Source organism: Mustela putorius, unplaced genomic scaffold (assembly GCF_011764305.1).
Source record: "Mustela putorius furo isolate JIRA1106 unplaced genomic scaffold, ASM1176430v1.1 tig00003987_pilon_pilon_pilon, whole genome shotgun sequence".
Classification (NCBI taxonomy): Eukaryota; Metazoa; Chordata; class Mammalia; order Carnivora; family Mustelidae; genus Mustela; species Mustela putorius.
The window spans coordinates 13842611-13862420 of record NW_025422126.1 but is presented as its reverse complement, the minus strand read 5'-3'; the positions used below and the strand labels follow the sequence as shown (position 1 = coordinate 13862420).

General features: G+C 39.0%; 1 protein-coding gene across 18 annotated transcripts in view; it reads left to right on the top strand.

Annotated features, from left to right (window-relative positions):
• DLG2 (discs large MAGUK scaffold protein 2) overlaps positions 1 to 19810 on the top strand; it is a 1545411-nt gene that overhangs the window by 1227258 nt on the left and 298343 nt on the right. For all 18 annotated transcript variants that reach the window (XM_004763483.3, XM_045071283.1, XM_004763486.3 and 15 more), the window contains one exon: positions 12526 to 12628. In XM_004763483.3, the coding sequence (XP_004763540.1) occupies positions 12526 to 12628 (103 nt within the window). The remainder of the gene's footprint in view (positions 1 to 12525; positions 12629 to 19810) is intronic.

The following is a 19810-nucleotide window of genomic DNA, read 5'->3' as shown; positions in this document are numbered from 1 at the left end:
CAAACTGGAAAGGTCGCTTTTATTACCACCATCCATCAAGGAAACACCTCAGCTGTAAGTCTGACATTAACCTAAGGGAATCCATTGGCCTGAAAGCACACACATGCCTTCCCAGAATAGAGGGCTTAGAGAGTGAGATGCAAAGCCGATCCCTGAGTTTTACCTTTTGCCTGAGCAGTTTGGGGGCTTGGGTGAGATGCAAGTGAGTGATTCCATGTTTTCAAAGGCATTGAGACAAGGAATGGGAGCTTCAAGGATACTTCTGCCATGATACCTACAGCTTTATGTGGCTCTGAGAGACACTCGTGTCAGTGGATACCCATGCCGGAAGTGCAGTGTGGTAGACAGAAGCCTGGAATGAAGAGAATGGGTCTGGTGTGGCTTGTATGGGTCACTGTTGTCATGTTCATGTGTTCCCTCCCAAAGTGTATCTTATAGGAGGTTCCAGAGCCATTCTCCTATCACCTAAGTCCTCATTGGTGATAGAGTCCCAAAGGGCCAGAGAGTTTGTAAAGCATCAAAGTATAACTTGAGACTATTTTAAAATCAAGTATGTATGAATAAAGGACCAGCAAGAGTGCATAGGAGAGCAAAGAGCTACATCTCCACAAGAGGGGCCCACATCTGACAGAGCATCTGTCATTAGAGAGCTTTTCAAAAATAAAGATTCTGGGGTTGGGACCTCAGGGATTCTGATTTATGAGTCCAGTTTAATCAACCATTCTCCCCCTAGAGGACAAATTCCTTCCGAAAAGGACTCTGATCAGTACCTGGCTCATAATAAGTATGCAATAAATAGTGGTCAGATTTTAATGATTTAAATAAAGAATGTGATCTAATGATTATAATCAATTCTTAATGCAAGGAGTACAGTGAAAAATCTGCATAGCATTGCAGACCTTAGAAGTATGGAGTCAAATGAAACAAAGTTTCTATTTACAGGAAGCTTTTCTTGGGGTGGCTGGGATAAGAATGCAATATCAGGTAGACCTGAGTTCCAGAAGAAATTGAAAAAGGATGTTAAAGATAGGCTACCGGGCTACTTTAAAAGGGGTAGTCAACAAAGATCGATTATTAGCCTATAAGCTAAGACTTTTAAAAATAAGGGATGAAATATGAGAATTGCTAAGGAAGAGCACCACTATCAGAAAGACAGCTGGAACAAGTGACCCTTACTGGAAGGAAATTGAGTTTAGGTGAAGCAGATCTAAGGCCTTCATGCCTGTGAAATAGGGAGGCAGAGTGGAATGAGATGGAATCAGGATCGGTCAAGGTCAAGGTAAGGTACAACAACAAAAACAACAAAAATCAATGTTAAAAAAAAAAAAAAAACAACCTAGCAGGAGGGGGATCTGGTCTGATATACACACATTTTGAAAAGATCCCAATGGCTGTTGGATTGAAAAGGGTGGGGTGTTGGGGGTCCAGCATTAAAAGCAAGCCCAGTCAGGGGGCTAGTGCAGAATCCCTGGGAGAAGCAGTGGCTTTGCCAAGGGGGCTGGGGGGAGTTGGAAAAAAGTAGACTTGCAATGTGGCTTGGAGCTAGAGTAAACAGACAGGCTGACGGATTGCACGGGAAGTGGGAAGGAAAAAGAATGAGGGTTGGCAGGTAGGTTCTTGGCTGAGTGGTTTGAGTGGTGGATGGTCGTATTACTCATTTGCTGAAAGTGGTAAAATTGCCCAGAGAAAATTGAGAGTTTGATTTTGAGCATGATAAGTTTGAAAAATATTAGACATCCAGCTGGAGATGTCAAGTAAGCACACAGATTTGCAAGTCTAGAGTTAAGAAAAGAATCAGAGCGAGAGGTACTAGTATCATCTTGTATTTGTATAATATGTTATAAGACTTCAACTATTTCTGCTTATATATTCTTGCAATATATTCTTGTTCCTCAAAACACATGAATCCTAAGTTATTTGCTGTGTCTTAGCCTATACTAAATTGGGTTTGGAAAATTATATACTATATATAAGATCATATATATAATATAAATATTATATTTATATGTATATAAATATATATGTATATAATAAATATATATAAACATTATATATATAATAAAATTATATATATATATATATATTTGGATTATTTTCAGTTAAAGACTTCAAAATGATCAGCCATCTGTTAATGTCCTGGTAAACCAAAATATTTTTTCTTTCTTTTTTTTTTAATACATGTTTATTTTTGCATCACCAAACCAAATTTAAAAGGGATGTTAATTTTAACTGCCAAGCCATGTAAATATCCAACATCAGTTTTTCATTTTGCTTCTGCTCTAGGTAGATTCTGGTCTTGAGCTCTCATACAGCTCCTGTCAGAAATGTTATCACTCTGCACCAAGCACAACAGCCTCCAGGAGGAGAAAGGAACTTAATTAGAAATTTCCACTTCAAACACAATTTATAGTTCATTCATTCTGAGATACGCTGGAGGGTGTTTGGAAAGTTATCACTAAATGAACTGTTTGTTTTTCTCACGTTGTCAACAAAAAAACATATTGGGCACAGAATATATTTGTTTATGAAGCACTGGAGGGGGGCCTCAGTGATTTAGCATAAGGCTTTCTTTTTAGGGGAAGAAACTGAACCCCAGAGCGGGAAACAGACTTCCCAAAGTAACATGAACTAACAGCAGGTTGGGTCTGAAACTCAGGACTCCTCACTCCTAGGACCATACTTTCCAGAGTGCCATGCTGCCCCTTTCAGTACCTCTAACCCTAGTACTTCTCCATGCCCTGCTGAGTCTTTATTGAGATAATTTTATACTAGCCCAGGTCATCATCTTTGTATATGTCAGGGTAGGGCTTAATAATAGCTAATAATTATATGTCCTTACTATGTAGCAGGCACTGTTGTGAACTAATCTAACCTTTGTACAGCAAGACTCTTCTACATCTGGGGCTAGTCAGATCAGGGTACTGACCTTAGGAATTCCAAGACTAAATTGATTATTAACATTGACTCTTTCTCTAAGCTTTCTCTAAGCTTTCCCTAAGCTCCAGGAGATAAAACAAACTCAACATGTCCAAAACAAAATACATCATTATCCTCTTGTCCAAACCCACTTTCTACCCTGTGTTCGCATTCTAATGGTAGCCTCACTTCCCTGATTACCTTTCTCAGTTCCCATTTCCAAACATTCAACGTTATTATAAATATTATTTAAACCCTATTTAGTCCCCAGAAGTATTTGAGAATAGCTATCTAGTACCTACCTCTGTTTTCTCTCTCAAGCCGATGCTCCATTTCCCATGGTTCCATTCTCAGTTTTCTAATTCAGGCTTTCCCTGTCATCAACCATTGGTCATATTACCACAGTCTCCCATCTGGTTATTCTCTTTTTCATTGCTTAGTTCTTCACCCCCGACTTTTCACTCTTGCCTTAGTTATCCTAGCCCAAACACTAGTCAGATTGTGTTGTATGCCACTGTGTCACCCCTGCAACCATCACCACTTACTGACAAAACTTTTTAACCTGGCATTCAAGGTTCACTTCTGTTGGCATTTTTTTTCTCTCTCTCTCCATGCTCTATGTGAGCCATTCCAGCCTGCTCACAGTTCAGAATTAAATGGGCTATTTATAGTTTTCTTGCTTCACTCACCAGTATGTGATAAGGATCAGTTAATACATGAGAAGCTTTTATTATATTTATGTCCCACCTTATTTGGTAAGAAATATGAGGTGGGAAAACAGTTTACTACTGACTCTAAAACACTTTTGAGATTTTATTTTTAAGCCAGGGAAATCATCAAATTTTGAATTACAGAGGACCCTAGAGATAATGGGGCCTAGAACATTCCACCTCCCACAGCAGCTCAGTGGCTGGCCCAAGTAAGTTAGTGGCAGAGTTAACAGATTTCCACCTTACTACATCACACCACTTTAGGAAAATGAAAATAGATTTCTTCCCTCTTGAGAAAAGTTGGACCCTTCTACATTCATTTAATTCACTGGTAATACATCTGCTCATCTTATTATCCCCAGTCTCCCTGAATAAAGTAGACATAGTTTGGATTCTGCCCCAGTTTCTTTCCTGCTGCTCCCTGCCACATACCAACTAGGCCCCCAACTATGAAATAATGTACTTGAAATGGTCCCCTGTGTTCTGTACAGACTAGTTTTAATTGAAATCTGGTGCCAATTATCTCCCCCTTTCCCACCAGGTCGGCCCTTTGCATTTTTTTTTTTTCATAATAATCCAGTTAAATTTGTTTTTTTTTTTTTAACTACTCAAATTCCAAGACAATCTTACACTAAGTCTGTTCTTTGATTTTATTATTGCCAATACAATCCATTTTAAAACCCTGATTCATAGGTTATAGGTACGCTCTAAGAGGAATAGCAACCAAGGGTGGCCAGCTCAGTGTGTGAAGTGTCAGATGCTTTATTTGTGTTGTCTTTGATCATCCTGACAAGAAGCTGGCAAAATAAGCATTATCGTTGTTACAAATGGAGAAACTGAAGCTCAAAGGGGTTAGGTAACTTACCCAAGGTCTTGGAGTTAAGGTATGGCTGGACCAAGATTTGAATCCTGCTGCTCCAACTCTAAACCAGTATTCTTCCTGGGACAGTTTTTATAGCAGGCAAATGACCCGAGTTGGGATGGAAAACCAAAGCAGCCACAAAGAGTAGTGCTGTGCTCTGAGAAGCATTTCAGAGGGATCCATTCATCACCAGAGGCTCTTACCAAGGCTGGCAACTGCACCTGCCTCCTGCATTTTCTCTAGCTGGAAGCACTCCTAGGGTACAGGAGTGATGGTAACATAATATTATGGTAACATAATATTATGGTAACATAATATTTCTTCATTCTCAGCTGAGAAATGGTTTCCCATTGCATCAAAATAAACTCCCAAATTTGTTAATATGGCTTGTCATGCCCTGCACTGCCAGATCTTTGAAAAGCATTAATATGTCACGGTTGGGAGTGATTAGGAATTTGACTCACTATCGAGTCAAAGATAAGAACAATCGTGAAGCACAAGCAAAGCAAAGAGAGACTCTGACTGCCTGAGTTGAAGTCCTGGTTTTGCCATTTATTACTAGTGGGCTCTTGGCCAATCTATTTAATGACTGGCCTCAACCTCCTCCTCTGTAAAATGGATGTTATTATGCGTTCTTCATTGAACTATTATGAGAGTTAAGGGAATTGATAATAGGCAATGCTTAGAACCTTGCCTGCCACAGAGTGAGTGCTCTGTGCATGTCAGCCGTCACCTCCAGCACTACCATCATCACCAAGTCATCACCTTCATTTCTCCCTCGTCATCTCTCACCTTCTTCCTACTCTCCTTCACCCCCACCCCCGCCCTGCCATTTGCCAACACCTACTTTCTTTTCTTCAGGTGTATCAAGTCCTGTCCTACCTCGAGACCTTCACATGTCCCTCCCCTCTCTGTTTGGAATACTCTTGCTACTCCTGGGCTACAGCCCTCCACGGGCATTCCCACCCATCCTGACCTGGATAACTCATTCATATCTTGTTTCTGATCTCACTTCCTCCAGAAAACCTTCTCATACCTCCTCATATCTTCAGTAGGGAGCCTTCCTTCCTGTCCCAGAACTTTCTGGCCTTTTCCTGTCTGTTTTCCACCTGCTGTTTAACTGTGCATTTATCTGTCAGTGCTTCCACCAAATGGTGAATTGCTTGATAATAGGTATATGTCACTCAAGTTCACTTCCTCTCTTAACTTGGAAGAGGAAATAACTAAAATGGATAGTTTTTAAAAACCAAATTTATTTCAGTTCGGTGTTTAGCTACAGATGGGTACTTATTTGAGGATAATAGCCTTTAGTAAGGATCCCTGATGCCATACTTCACTTCACATGCATTTAGCTGAGTCTCTCATCAGGTTTTAAATAATATCAAGATTCTAGAAATAACACTTATTAGAGCCATCCCAAAATGGAAAGGACAGACTAGAGAAGGAAAGAATTTCCTGTCACTAAAAGTACGTAAACAGAGATAAGTAGTCATTTGGTACGAGTGATATGGAGAAATGAGGAAGGGAGTGAGGCCATTTAACCTAGAAATGAGGAAACTGTCTTCAAATGTTAGAAAGAGAATCATATAAAAGAAGAAATAAAAAGAAGAAATGTTCTATGAGCCCTTGGGAGGAGGAGGTAGAACCAACAGGTAAAAACTACCAAGAGGATGATTTAGATTCAACGCAGAGAACTTTTTTTTTTTTTTTAATCATGAAAGCTGACTCCAAGTGCAGTGGATTTCTCTGAAGACAGTGAGTTTATCAGAATAAAGCCAGTGTCACATCAAGCATAGATGACCATTTGCCTGGAATAACATAATGAATGTATTTTTCACCCACCCACTTACTTATTCACTCACCTCTGTAGTTATCATGTACCTACTCTTTGCCAGGTCCTATGCTAGAGACACAAGTTCCAGTAAGATGAGTTCCTGCCTTCAGGAGCTCACAAGTAAGCATATTCCATAGTCCATTCAGACTGAATATTTGACTGGGAGAATTTTTCTAGGGGAGGAAGGGATGAATAATTAGGTTCCAGATAGGGAGACTAGCATGTGCAAAGATGCAGAAATGCCTAAATTAGAGAAATAAAAAGGTCAACGTGATGGGAGACAAGGATATAAGAGTATGTTATGTGGATGAGTCAGTTTAAAGGCAGACATACATACAAATGGGCTCTCCCCATTTCTGGAAAGGCTCTGATTTTGATATCATCCTTTTTAAAAAATTTATTTATTAATTTGACAGAGAGAGACACAGGCAGAGAGGGAACACAAGCAGGGGGAGTGGGAGAGGGAGAAGCAGACTCTCTGCCGAGCAGGGAATCCGACGTGGGGCTTGATCCAAGGACCATGGGATCATGACCTGAGCCAAAGGCAGACGCTTAAGTGACTGAGCCACGAAGGTGCCCCTTGATATCATCCTTTCTATAGGACTAAGAAATAGATAAATATTTCTGGAAAACATTGAGTTATTTACTCATATAACCCCTGGGGCCCCAAGCTAGGGGCCCTCATGGTTGAAGTAGCCAACATAATATTCATCTTTTGAAAATAAACAGAGAAAGGGTTGTCTCTGGACATGGCACACTATTCCCTTCACATTAGCATCTGAATAAAACCTACAACTAACTTGAATCAAGGAGAAGTGCTAAAATTTCTATTGATTACCAACATGGTTGTGAAAAGGATGTCCTAACAAATAGAATTTTTTCTCCTATGATCCAGGGATGGTTGTATACATAAACAGCACTAGATGGAATTTTTCTAGTCTGCCCAAAGCTTTTTGATTCAGCCTGGCATGATCTTATCATTATAAACTGGGTCATATTGTTTAAACCAGGTTGCTTGGGACCATGGTAGAGCTGACCAGGGAGCCACACCCAGCTGTGTTCTGTTGGTCTCAAGGTCCTTGAGAGACAAGCTTCTGAACTGGAGTCTTGTAAGGATAGACCTTCAGAATTGAATAGAATATTAAAGGGAGATCAGTAGGCATTGGAATTAAGAGCTCAGGAGTTTTAATTAGACTGTTCTAAATCCTTAACCTCTTACAACTGTTTAACCTTGAGTAGGTTAGTGATTCTCTCTGAGCTCAATTTTCTTATTTGTGAAATCAGAAAAATAATCCCAGCCTCCTAAGGATTATAAGATAATGTATAAACACCGGAGTATAATAATATAATAAATATATAAGTATAATAATTTTCTAATAAATAATATGTATAATAAGTATGAACATGCATGAGGCTCAATGAATGATAATGGGTTATAATTATTGAACTCAAGAATGGTGATCTCCAATATCCCAGTTCATGCTTAAAGAAGAGAAAATTCAAGCTGAAGTAGAAAAATAGAAATAACAAATACTTGAGGCTCTGTCACACTTGGTATTTTAAAATGTCATCAAGGGCACCTGGGTGGCACAGCCTATTAAGTGTCCTTTTGGTTTCGGCTCAGGTTGTGATCTCAGAGTCATGGAACTGAGCCCCACATCAGGCCCCTTGCTCAGTGTGGAGCCTGCTTAAGACTCTCTCTCCCTCCCTGGGTGTCTGGGTGCTTCAGTCAGGCATTCAACTCTTGATTTCTGCTCAGGTCATGATCTCAGGGTCATGGGATTAGGCCCCCCATCAGGCTCTCTGCTCAGCAGGGACTCTGCTTGAGAGTCTCCCTCTCCTTCTCCCTCTGCCCCTCCCTCCGCTCATGCTCACTCTCAAATAAATAAATACATTTTTTAAAAATTTTTTTTTAAAATAAAATATCATATCTAGCTGATCTCCTGGTAGCTGAAGTAGTCAATGATATAAACTGTTTTTAAATGCACCTAAAAATGTTATTCGAGCAAAGATTACCAAAACCTCAGGGAGGAAATAAGAGTCAAAGTGACCTTGAAAAATGTGACTGGAGGAGGACATGTTTGCTAAAATCTGGAGGAAAATCAAGAGCTATCTGGGCAATGTGGTATTATTCAGGATAACAGCCAGATTTGGTTATTACTGGCCCAGTGGAAAATGAACACACACCCATAGTAGGGTACATCTACTACAGTGGGAAGAAGCCTGAGCCAAACAAGGAAGCCTGGGCTGGTCCAACCCTATGCTAACTCTGGTATGACTCTGGGCAGGTCCTTTCTCCTATGGGAATGATTTTAATGTTCTTATGTATAAGTGCTGGATGAACAAGTTTTTAAGGCATTTAGTTCTTCATAGCAGTCCCCTCAAGTCATGATCTCACAGTCATGGGATCCCACATTGGGCTTCGAGCTCCACATGAAGTCGGTATGGAACTCTGTCCCTGTCCCTCTGCCCCTCCTCCCCACACACTTTCTCTCTCTTTCTTTCTCTCTCTCATAAATAAAACATCTTAAAAAAAATAAAATAAATATAAATTTATTTATAAAAAATATATAACATAGAAATATATATAAATAAAATAAATATAAATATTAAAAATTAAAATAATCAAATTTCTCATAAATCTTTAAAAATAAAAGAATAAACTATACAAATAGAAAACAGAAAAAAGCAAACTTCCATTTTATGCAAAAAGAAACATAAATAGGGACGCCTGGGTGGCTCAGTGGGTTAGGGCCTCTGCCTTCACCTCAGGTTGTGGTCCCAGAGTCCTGGGATCGAGCCCCGCATCAGGCTCTCTGCTCCGTGGGGAGTCAGCTTCCTCCTCTCTCTGCCAGCCTCTCTGCCTACTTGTGATCTCTGTCTGTCAAATAAATTAACAAAATCTTAAAAAAAAAAAAACAAATAATCAGCAAACATTAAAAAGATGCTTAACTTCATAATTATAGAAAGGCAAAATTCAAAAATAATATTGTCTATCACAATGGTAAATGTAAGAATTTGGAGTATATGCAAATTCTATAAGATTGTGAGGAACGTCAGTCATATTTTATTTGTGGGAGTAAAAATTTTTGGAGACAACTTGGCAATAGTGTCACAGTTTAACACTCATACCCTTTATCCAACAACTTGTGTTACATGGTATTTACTGTAAGAGAGTTTATCATAGTGGAATACTAGAACAACCTAAGGGTCCATCAATCCTGCACTGATAAAATAAATTTATATTGAATCATAGAGAACACTTCACAGCTATCAAAAGGGATACGACAGCGTATAGGGACATGTGAGTGAAAAAAATTCTTTCGGGGCGCCTGGGTGGCTCAGTGGGTTTAGCGTCTGCCTTCAGCCCAGGTCATGGTCCCAGGATTCTAGGATGGAGTCCTACATGAGGCTCCCTGCTGGGGCAGGGAGCCTGCTTCTCCCTCTGACTGCTTGTGCTCTCTCTCTGACAAATGAATAAATAAAATCTTTAAAAAGCAGGGGGCACCTGGATGGCTTAGTGGGTTAAGCATCTGCCTTTGGCTCAGGTCATGATATCAGGGTCCTGGGATTGAGCTCCACATTGGGCTCTCTGCTCAGCAGGGAGCCTGCTTCCCCCTCTCTCTCTCTCTGCCTGCCTCTCTGCCTACTTGTGATCTCGCTCTCTGTCAATGAATAAATAAAATCTTTAAAAAAAAAAAAAAAGGAAAATTCTTTAAGATCTATTAGTAAGTGGAAAAAATAAAGGTATAAAACTATGTATAAAATACCTTATTTGTATACAATTTTAAAATTATGACTTGATAAACCTGCTTATATTCATAACAAAAATAATTGGCAGTATATACAAAGAACTCTTAGAATAATAAGAGTTAGGGGGACCATTTTATTTTTACGCCTTTTATATTTCTTTAATTTTCATGTGGGTTTATTATGTACATATGTTAGTTTTATTTTTTATATCAATACATTATCTGAGCAAGGAGATTCTGGCCTTTTTCTTTTTGCTTTCTCCTTTATTAATTTCTATTTGCTTAGTGAATAATTAATCATGTTAAAAACATGCAAGGGAAATTAAAAGAAACAAATAATGCCCGTTCCCTTTGACTTAGAAAGTATCTTTCCAGGGAATTAACCTTTCAGAAATACCTCCATAATTGCTCGTAGTAACCAAAATCTGGACACAATCTTAGAATGTACAATGGTGAGGATCCTTTTGAAAAAAATGCTGGTGGATTACTGGACTCTTGTTAAGAAGGTAAAGTGGTATGAGCTGATTGTCCAAGATATATTGTTAAATGAACAGCAAAACAGAAACAGGTTATAGAACTTTATATATATATATATATGAATGTATGTATATGTATACATATATATATGATCCTACTCACTTAACTAAAAATGTGATGATATATTAAAATATGTAAAGAAAGAAGCAGAAATAGAGAAAGTTGTGTGCGTGCATATGCAGATAGTAGATTTCTAGAAAGTATACACAAAAAACTAAGGGAAGATGATGAGGGGATTTTTTTACTTTTCCTTAGATACCTTTCTGAAACATTAGAATTCATTTACCACAATCATGTATTATTTTTTAATAGGAAGTTAGCCCTAATTATTTGACAAGACAAGAGGTTATTTGGCCCACGAAGTTTGTGCATTCCATTTCCTGTAGGCAAGAGCCTACATCTTATTACTTTTCCCGTCTCTTCCAGCTGTCTGAGTCATACTCTGACTCATCTGTGCCTAGACAGTCTCTGAAATGACTGTCATCTACTAACAAGTAAATCCAGAATTGTATAGTTCAAAGGGGTTTTAGACTCCTCACAATCGCTTCCCTCCAAGGCAGAAGAGTGTTGCGTCTCAGGAGCTGAAAGGTGGCCGCTCCGCCAGTAAGTGGCGCAGTCAGGCCATGCCCAGCTCATTGGACTTCTCCATGTTACTATGTCATTCTTGCTCTCAGTAAGGAGCTCACCAGAATAGAAAGCAGGGAAGAGGCAGGGACAATTATAAAAGTCGGCAAGGAAACTTTCACAAAGCTATTACGGGAGATCTAGGATATGGAACTAAAGATTACACACATCCCAGGCCCGACAGGGAAACAGAAGCACCACCCAGTGTCATTGTCAAAGAGATGAGAGACAAAATAAGATTTTATATTTTACATGCAACTAGTCAGGGTTTTTTGTTTGTTTGTTTGTTTGTTTCCCCCATGGATGGTAGCCAACCTCTCTATGAATAAAAGGAAACAGAATTGTGGCATCAACTGCAAAAAGCTAGCTCTAGGTAGGTTAGAAAAGCTGGACTTACTGTGTGTTCAGTTGAAGCAGAGAAGCTTCTTAGGGGCCTGCCTTGCTCACCTTTGTTCTCCTCCCCTGGTCCCTTTCCTGGGGCAGAAACAGAGCGTTGGAGGCCCTCAGTAATTATATTATGTTGACTTAGACTGAGTTGATTTGAGAAAGATTTCAGTTTTTACTTCTCATTAAATTTGACATCAGAATGATTTTTCCCTCTCGGCAGAGTTTTGTGCTTGTTTTTTAGATATTCTGTTTCTCTTTTGGCATCGGCCCCAAAATGGGAGTTAGCGACAGCAACATAAACTCCAGCCATCCTTTATTTCATTTTGTCAGAATTCATTCTGGAATTGTACATGAGAAATGGGGCAGTCAAGTTTATTTTGGAACAAGGCTCAGGGCTGTCTAACCAAGCTTGGGATGACAAGACCAGGCATCTGACCAAAAAGAGGGATTTGGCAGGTAGCCAGCCCTATTTCATACAGTCTGCGCAGAACCTCATCTGAATATATTAATCTGTCAGCACGTACTCGTCTATGTACATTACATGTGTCTCTCCTTATTATCCTGTTTTTCCTCTAATTTTGAAGGCTCATATCCATCCCAGAAATCTAGGAAAGTCACAGAGGCATATTAAATGCACACACTAAAATTCTTACAGACATGCACAGACCACGTTTCAACCCAGTCAGACATGCTATAAATGCCACAAGATGAAATTTCATGTCTCTGCTGACTAAAAGTTGTCAAGAGCCTGAAACTTGCTCTGTAACACTCAAATGCCTTCGTAGGACGGGAGGGGTTTTGAGGCAGGTGACATAATCTTAGCTTCTCGGTGGAGAAACATTTTTCTTCTCTCAGAATGATCTGCCTTGTGAAATACCAAAGTTCTCTGGCTTCCTCCTCCAGGTGAATGGCATCGACCTCCGCGGAGCATCTCACGAGCAGGCCGCCGCTGCCCTGAAGGGGGCTGGACAGACGGTGACCATTATAGCACAATACCAGCCTGAAGGTCAGTGAGAACCCACCCTTACCAAGTTCCACTGTGTTTCTTTGTGAATATATACCCACCTTTCTGATCACCCATATTAACCAGTCTCCACCAACAAGGCTTTTTTTTTTTTTTTAACTTACTTATCCTGAAAAATGGGAGCTCCATGTCGGAAGAACATGAGGCTTTGTTACTCTTCACCTTCCAAAGAAAACATCAGAAAAAGTCCTGTTTAAAATATGAATTCAAAACAAAAAAAATCCAAAAAACCTAGCATCAGTTTTATTATTCATGTTCTTATCTGGTATACACTTTTGGTCAGCAATGAATATTGTAAAAAGAATTAGGGTGGACTAAGAATCAAATTGACGTGAGACAGATGAACAAGCAAAACACCAGATTTAATAGCATATGTATGGGGAATCCACATAGACAGGCAAAATAAGGTATATGTGTCATCCTGAGCTAAGATGTGGGCAGGGGTCTGGGACTTCAGAGGATAGAAGTCCATTTCACAGGGCCGTAGAAGAACAGATGTTTGGTAATTAGATATTTGCCCTGCCATATAAATGAGTCACGCAATAAAATTTACCTCGCTAATAACCCTTGTTCTGGGAAACACCCCCAACTGAGATTCTTTTATGTCTTTATGGGAGGGGCAAAAGTTTCTCTTGACCCTGGAGGGTCTAGATTGCCTTCAGGTCAAAATCCACAGGCCAAAGTGGCACACTGAGTGGGGGAGGGTGGTTGGTCTGGAATCCCTTCAGAAGCAAGGGGAGAGAGAAACAGACCATGATCGGCGGACCATATTCTCTCTTCGTGGCATGAACTCTTACTAACGCTAACGTGATTTTTGGTTGTCCCTGGTGTGGGTTTGTTTTGGTTTGGTTTGATTTTGGCTTTTTCTGCTATAGTATTGCTTGTTTGTAACATGCTACTGTAAACCCTGAAACCTGGTGAGGCGTCGTCAATTGGATTAGCCAACTGAAACTTGATGAGATATCCTGAATTGCATTAGCCAGACCCTGCTCTTTGGTTTGTTTCAACATGTATCTGTGATCAGAATGATTCTCAGGGAGACCACCTAGAAGTGACCTATTGTGTGGTTGAATTTTCAGCAAATTTGTATATAGATTACTCCTTTTGTTAATGAAATATACTTAAGCACCCACTGTGGGCTAGACTTTACAAAAAAGTAGAGGGGTGTGGTTTCCTGTCTTCAAGAAATGTAGTTAATTACCCTTGGTCCACAAGGCTAGTAGACAGGACTATTAAACAGATAAACATGATAGTACAAGATGCCATTAAGGAAGAGCCTTTTTGCGTGGGGTATAAAGAGCTTCTTTGACCTTTTAAAGTGATTCTTTCTTAATGTCAGTTGGTCTCTTCTTGGGAAGACAGAGGTTTGTGTCTCCCCTGTGAAGTCTTAGATTTTACCATAATGGTAGCCAACCACATATTTCACGTGAATATAAAGAAAACATTCTGTCATGTGTGTTTTGGAATGTTACATTTATTTTGCCTGAATTTAGAATTAGAATTTGCAATTAAGTTATTAAAAAAACATGTACTAAATGCTTTCTCCTATTGGCCTCGCCCAGATATGGCCAGAGAGGTGGGGAGGAAGGGGTTTGCGATTGTCACAGATGGGTGATGACAGGACTGGGAGAAAACATTCTACCCAGACAGTTTTGAAAGTCTTTCTACTTCTTAAAAATTAGTAGACATGTCTTCTACTAGGAATAAATTGGCTCCAGAAGGATCCATTGTAAAACAGAAAATAAAACCATTTGGGTTAGCATAATTTGAGGAGAATATTCTACTTCATATAGAATAAGAACTTTCCTGTGAAATTTTTCCATTTTCTTTACAGCGGTGTTCGTTCACTCTCAAACCATATGCCCTTCACCATAACCTGGCACATGGCATGAATATTCCAGGCTGTTTTCCCATTTCTCAACAGTTTCCTCTCCAACACCAATTATACCAATTAGAAGCCATTGATAGTAAAGATAGCGGTTCAAATGACCTGGAACAGAGTGATTTTGAAACTTTAAGGATTACAGTAAAGGACAAGCATGTCATAGTTCTATCCACATAAATCTTCATCTTAAGCTTCCTTACTGCGTTTGCTTCCTTAAAGCAATGTACTTAATTTGGATACTTTGCTGTACTTTGTGAGGATGCCTATTCAAAGCAAGCATGTCTTATAAAGCATAAATAGATTTTCTAAGTGCTTCTGAAGAAATTTGTAAATAAAAATGATAAGCTTGGGCTGCCTGAGTGGCTCAGTGGGTTAAAGCCTCTGCCTTCGGCACAGGTCATGATCCCAGGGTCCTGGAATCAAGCCCCACATCGGGTTCTCTGCTGAGCAGGGAGCCTGCTTCCTCCCCTCTCTCTCAGCCTGCCTCTCTGCCTACTTGTAATCTCTGTCTGTCAAATAAATAAATAAAATCTTAAAAAAAAAAAAAACAATAAGCTTATTTCAAAATGCCAAAGTACAGATAGGATTCACAGAATTGAATTCCCTATTTGAATAAGTCTAACTATTCTCATTTGTCACAGCTTTAAATCAGTTGGAAATGTGGTAATGTAACATCAAGTAATCCTCTTTCCCCCTTTGTAAGTTTAATGTGCAACTGAGCTTTAATTTAACTATTGCTTGAAGTGGAAAACTAATTGGATTGTTGTTTAAACCATTTAGGGACATTTAAATTATACAACACTTTTAGGAAATAATGAACAATTTACCTTTAAGATAACAAGTGAAAAGAAGAATATGCCAAAGAGTTCATTAGGAAATTCTTACCAGATCTCCTTCATTTGCACTAGTATTGTGAGGTGTCCCTGCTAAGACAAATTTTATTGACTTCTCTTTTGGTATGGTCAGGAACCAGACTTTCTTTCAGTAATTTTTTCAGGTACATTCAAATGCTTTTATCAAGATACTAGATTCCTTCCTCAGTATTATTAAATATTCAGGAAATTTGGCCCTTACCCCCAGCCCAAGTCATTTTCTCTTAAGTAATTTTTTTTTAATCTTACTGAGATTAAAGGACTTAGGTACTTTTAAGAAATTGTTTTCTGATGATGTAGGACCAAAATTGTATAATAATGACACCAACCCTGAGAACTGTGGAATGTCAGAGAAGGGATAAACCTGTAGGAGTCAAAACAGTACAAGAATACTTTGTGGAAATGGGGAAATGGAGCCAGACTTTGAAAAATAGGTGGGATTTCTATTCTGAAAAGCGGAGAGAAAAAATATCTCGCTAAACTAAATAAGATTTTGAACTCTTTGTGTGCAGGCACGAAACCTATATTTTGTTCACTTTTGTTTTGTTCATTTTTAGTGTTATACATATTATTGGTATTTCTTTTTCTTTTAAGATTTTATTTTATTTATTTGACAGACAGAGATCACAGGTAGGCAGAGAGGCAGGCAGAGAGAGGAAGGGAAGCAGGCTCCCTGCTGAGCAGAGAGCCCGATGTGGGGCTCGATCCCGGGACCCTGGGATCATGACCCGAGCTGAAGGCAGAGGCTTTAGTCCACTGAGCCACCCAGGAGCCCCTATTATTGGTATTTCTTAAAGCGTTGCTGAACTAGCAAATAATACTTACCATTCTTTAGCACTTGAGTTTCCACCTGAAAATAATTAAAGATTGGAGGGATGATTCAGTTGTACAACTTGCATTTTTTCATTTTTGCTTCAAACCAGAAAACAAGTGCTAAACAAGTATGTATTGCAAAATATAAAACAGTTTCCAGCTGTTTTTCATAAGACTTAGTTCATTTTTTGAATAATTATAAATAATTTATAATTATCATAATATAACAATAAATGTCTTCCTTGGCAAGTTTCACTGTGCAAAGTAAGACCAAAGTTCTTATACTTCTGCTTAAAGTGATCTTGCTCCCAGTTGTCTAAATTACTCTAGCCATCATTAAATTTTATCCAGTGTCTAGTTCTAGGTAGTAGAAATAAACCCGCATTTGAAGACTCACATGCAAACCGTGTTTCTTTCTGGTGGTATGATTGTAATTCATTTATACCAATTTTTTTTCTACTTTCTGTCACATGTTTACTTGGAAACTAATATGTATTATTTTGATATTAGGAAGTAAATAATGAAGTTATTTTCTTTATTTCTTTTTTTAAGAGGATCATGTATCTGATACTTAAGGAATAATTCTACTTAAGCAATATAGGAAGTTAATTCTTCTAAACTCCAATAACCTATGTTCAGTTAGTGAAGTTACCCCAACACGACTTCAGAAAAGGAACCATAATGCCTGCCCAACACATGCATACACTCTCCCCTGTCCCTTTCCGGCCGTCTTCCCCATTGCCGTCAGAATTATTGTTCTCTAGGATATGACCCCAAGGTACCTGTGCACAGACTCCATGCCCTTCACAGTATGGTCCCAGCCAAACTGTATGTTCCCTCCTTACTCCCTGCACCATCATCACCCACCACCATCATCATTTTTACTCTCCCATGCTACACAGGACTGCTTTCTGTTCCTCAACACTTGGTCCTTAGCAGTCATGTTTCTGGACCTTTGCTCCTGTGGGCTCCTCTCCCTGGAATTCTCTTTCCTCCCTTTCTATCCCTACTCATTGTGAGGGCCTGCAGACATCAATTCCACTCTGAAGTCATCTTTTATCTGCTAAGTTGATGTTGATTGATGCTTTCTCTGAGCTCTCTAGACCTATATTCAGTGTCCCTTAGCATGATTTGCACATTTCCCCACTCAAGTAAGCTTCTAGAGGGCAAGAACCCACTTATCATTCATTTTATGTCCTGAGAGAATTTGCACGATATGAATTTGACTATGCTTTATTAAAGAGTTATTGAATGGGTCTCTATTTGCTTTAGAAGTACAATAAAATATCTTCAGTGTGTTGGCAAATAATTAATAGTAAGTGTTTACGAAATATTTGCGGGATGAATATTGAATGAATTGCCTGGGATTCTGATATTAGATGCAGACAATGGTAAATGAGTCCCCAGATTGGACATCCGGTGTTGATGCAGTTTTTAGGTGGTGCCTTTTTTTTTCTTACAAAGAAATGACCCTAGTGGATAAACATCCTTTCTCCTGCACTGAGGAATATCTACAGCTATTATTCTGTAATATTACACAAAGAAAAGATGATTAAAGCTCTAAGATTTTCTAAAGTTCTAAAACTCAACTTTAACACCACTGATGAATTTTAAGAAGTCACTGGGGCTCCTGAGTGGCTTAATCTGTTGAGCATCCCACTCTTGGATTTAGTTCAAATCATGATCTCAGAGCTATGAGATTAAGCCCTGCATTAGACTCCATGCTCACCATGGAATCTGCTGGAGATTCTCTCTCCCTTGGTCCCTCCCACTCATTCTTTCTCTCACTCTCGCTCTCAAATAAATAAATAAATCTTTTTTTTTTTTTTAAGTCACTGATTGTAACCAAATTGTGCATTTGTCAGAATGGGTCTAACACAGCATTTCTCTGAATCAGACTGGGACAAGCCTTTATAACATTTGCTGCCTTCTCACTGTGCTATAATACCTCTGTTTACTGTGAGACCACTGACTGGGATTGAAGTAAAAAAACACCAGATAGTCACTGGGACAATGAAGTGAACAATATAAATTGTTGGATAAAGCACAAAATAGAGATAATTAAATGCCAAGGTATTCTTATGACAACCACCAGTATTCTCTTGGCTTTAATATGACTACTTGGGCATTGTTTTGGATCCTGCAAAGGCTTCAGAAGGGTCTTCAAGCAGGGAAGAGGAGCTCCTTGAGGGTCCCCATCAGGAAGTGGGGACTTGAGTAAACAGTGGAAGAGTCTGATTTTGTCTGCCTTTTTTTTTTTAAGCATTTATTCAGATTCCAGTTAACATACAGTGTATTATTAGTTTCTGGCATACAATATAGTGATTTAATACTTCCATACAACCCCCAGTGATCCACCTTTTATTTTTCAACAGACTACTTGAAAAGAAAAGTCCAAAGGACAGACTTAATTAAAAATAAGACTTATAAATGTGGTCTAGTTTATGGAACTGTGGCAGAGTGATGATGTGGTTCATTTATATACCTGTATTTGGTTAATGGATATTTTTACTGAACACTTACTGTGCTCCACTCAGTATTCTTAGGAAATGATAAAGCAGTGAACCCAAAGGCCCTCTCAAATAAATGTTAAATTTGTTAGAAGATGATAAGTGGTATAAAGAAATAGGAAGAAAGGTAAAAGTGATAGTAGTGAAGAAAATATGGTAGATCTAGAAGACCTAGCTAATAAGTTCATATTTCAGCAGAGATCTCAAAAAAATCAGGGAATAAGCCATGCAGGAAGCTGGAGGAAGAAAGAAATTATTCTAGAATCCTGGTCTACCAAGTGTGATCTGTGAACCAGCAGCATAGAGATCAATCAAGAGCCGGTAGATATGCATAATCCCAGGCCCCACTCCAGCCTTCTAAATCAGAATCTACATTTTACCAAATCCATAGGTTATTTACATGTAGTTTGAGAAGCACTGTGCTAGAATACTTGAGGACCCTGCAGAAACTGTGATTTGTCACTCCAGGTTGGACTCCCTCTACCTGGATCCAGGGTGATGTCACCTGAGGCGGCCATCACTAGGTTTGATTTCTGGCATGTGTTACTCAATGACTGGTCAGACCTCAGTCATTTTACTAGGGACAGGTCAGACTGCAAGGGCTCTAGGAAGTTCATGTGTCATTCACCCCTACCTGGCCTATACCTCCCCTCTAAATATAGATTATCAACCAAATTCTTAAATCTTGCTAAAACTCCCCATATAGTGAAACAGTGAACCTACTCAGGCTTCATCCCCTTTCATTACGGCCTCTCCTGCAAGTGCGTAGAGAAGCCATTGGGGATGAGGTGAGATTGAACTTCATCCTAACAGATGACTTTACAGACCAAAAAAAAAGGTCACTAAGGCATCACTTTAAAATTTCTTTAAGTAACTTACTATATTTTAAAGCAGATCATTTCAGTAATCTTTTTTACTCCTTTTAAATTGTGAAGCTAATTCAGAAAGAAAACTACTCATTCTTTTCAGAAGGAAGTGAAATTCTGATCTTTTCCAGAGTTACTACTTTGAATTAAGTTACAAGTTTAAACCAGAGTTGGACACCATGATCTATTTCTCTGTGAGGTCAAAGATGTGATGGAAA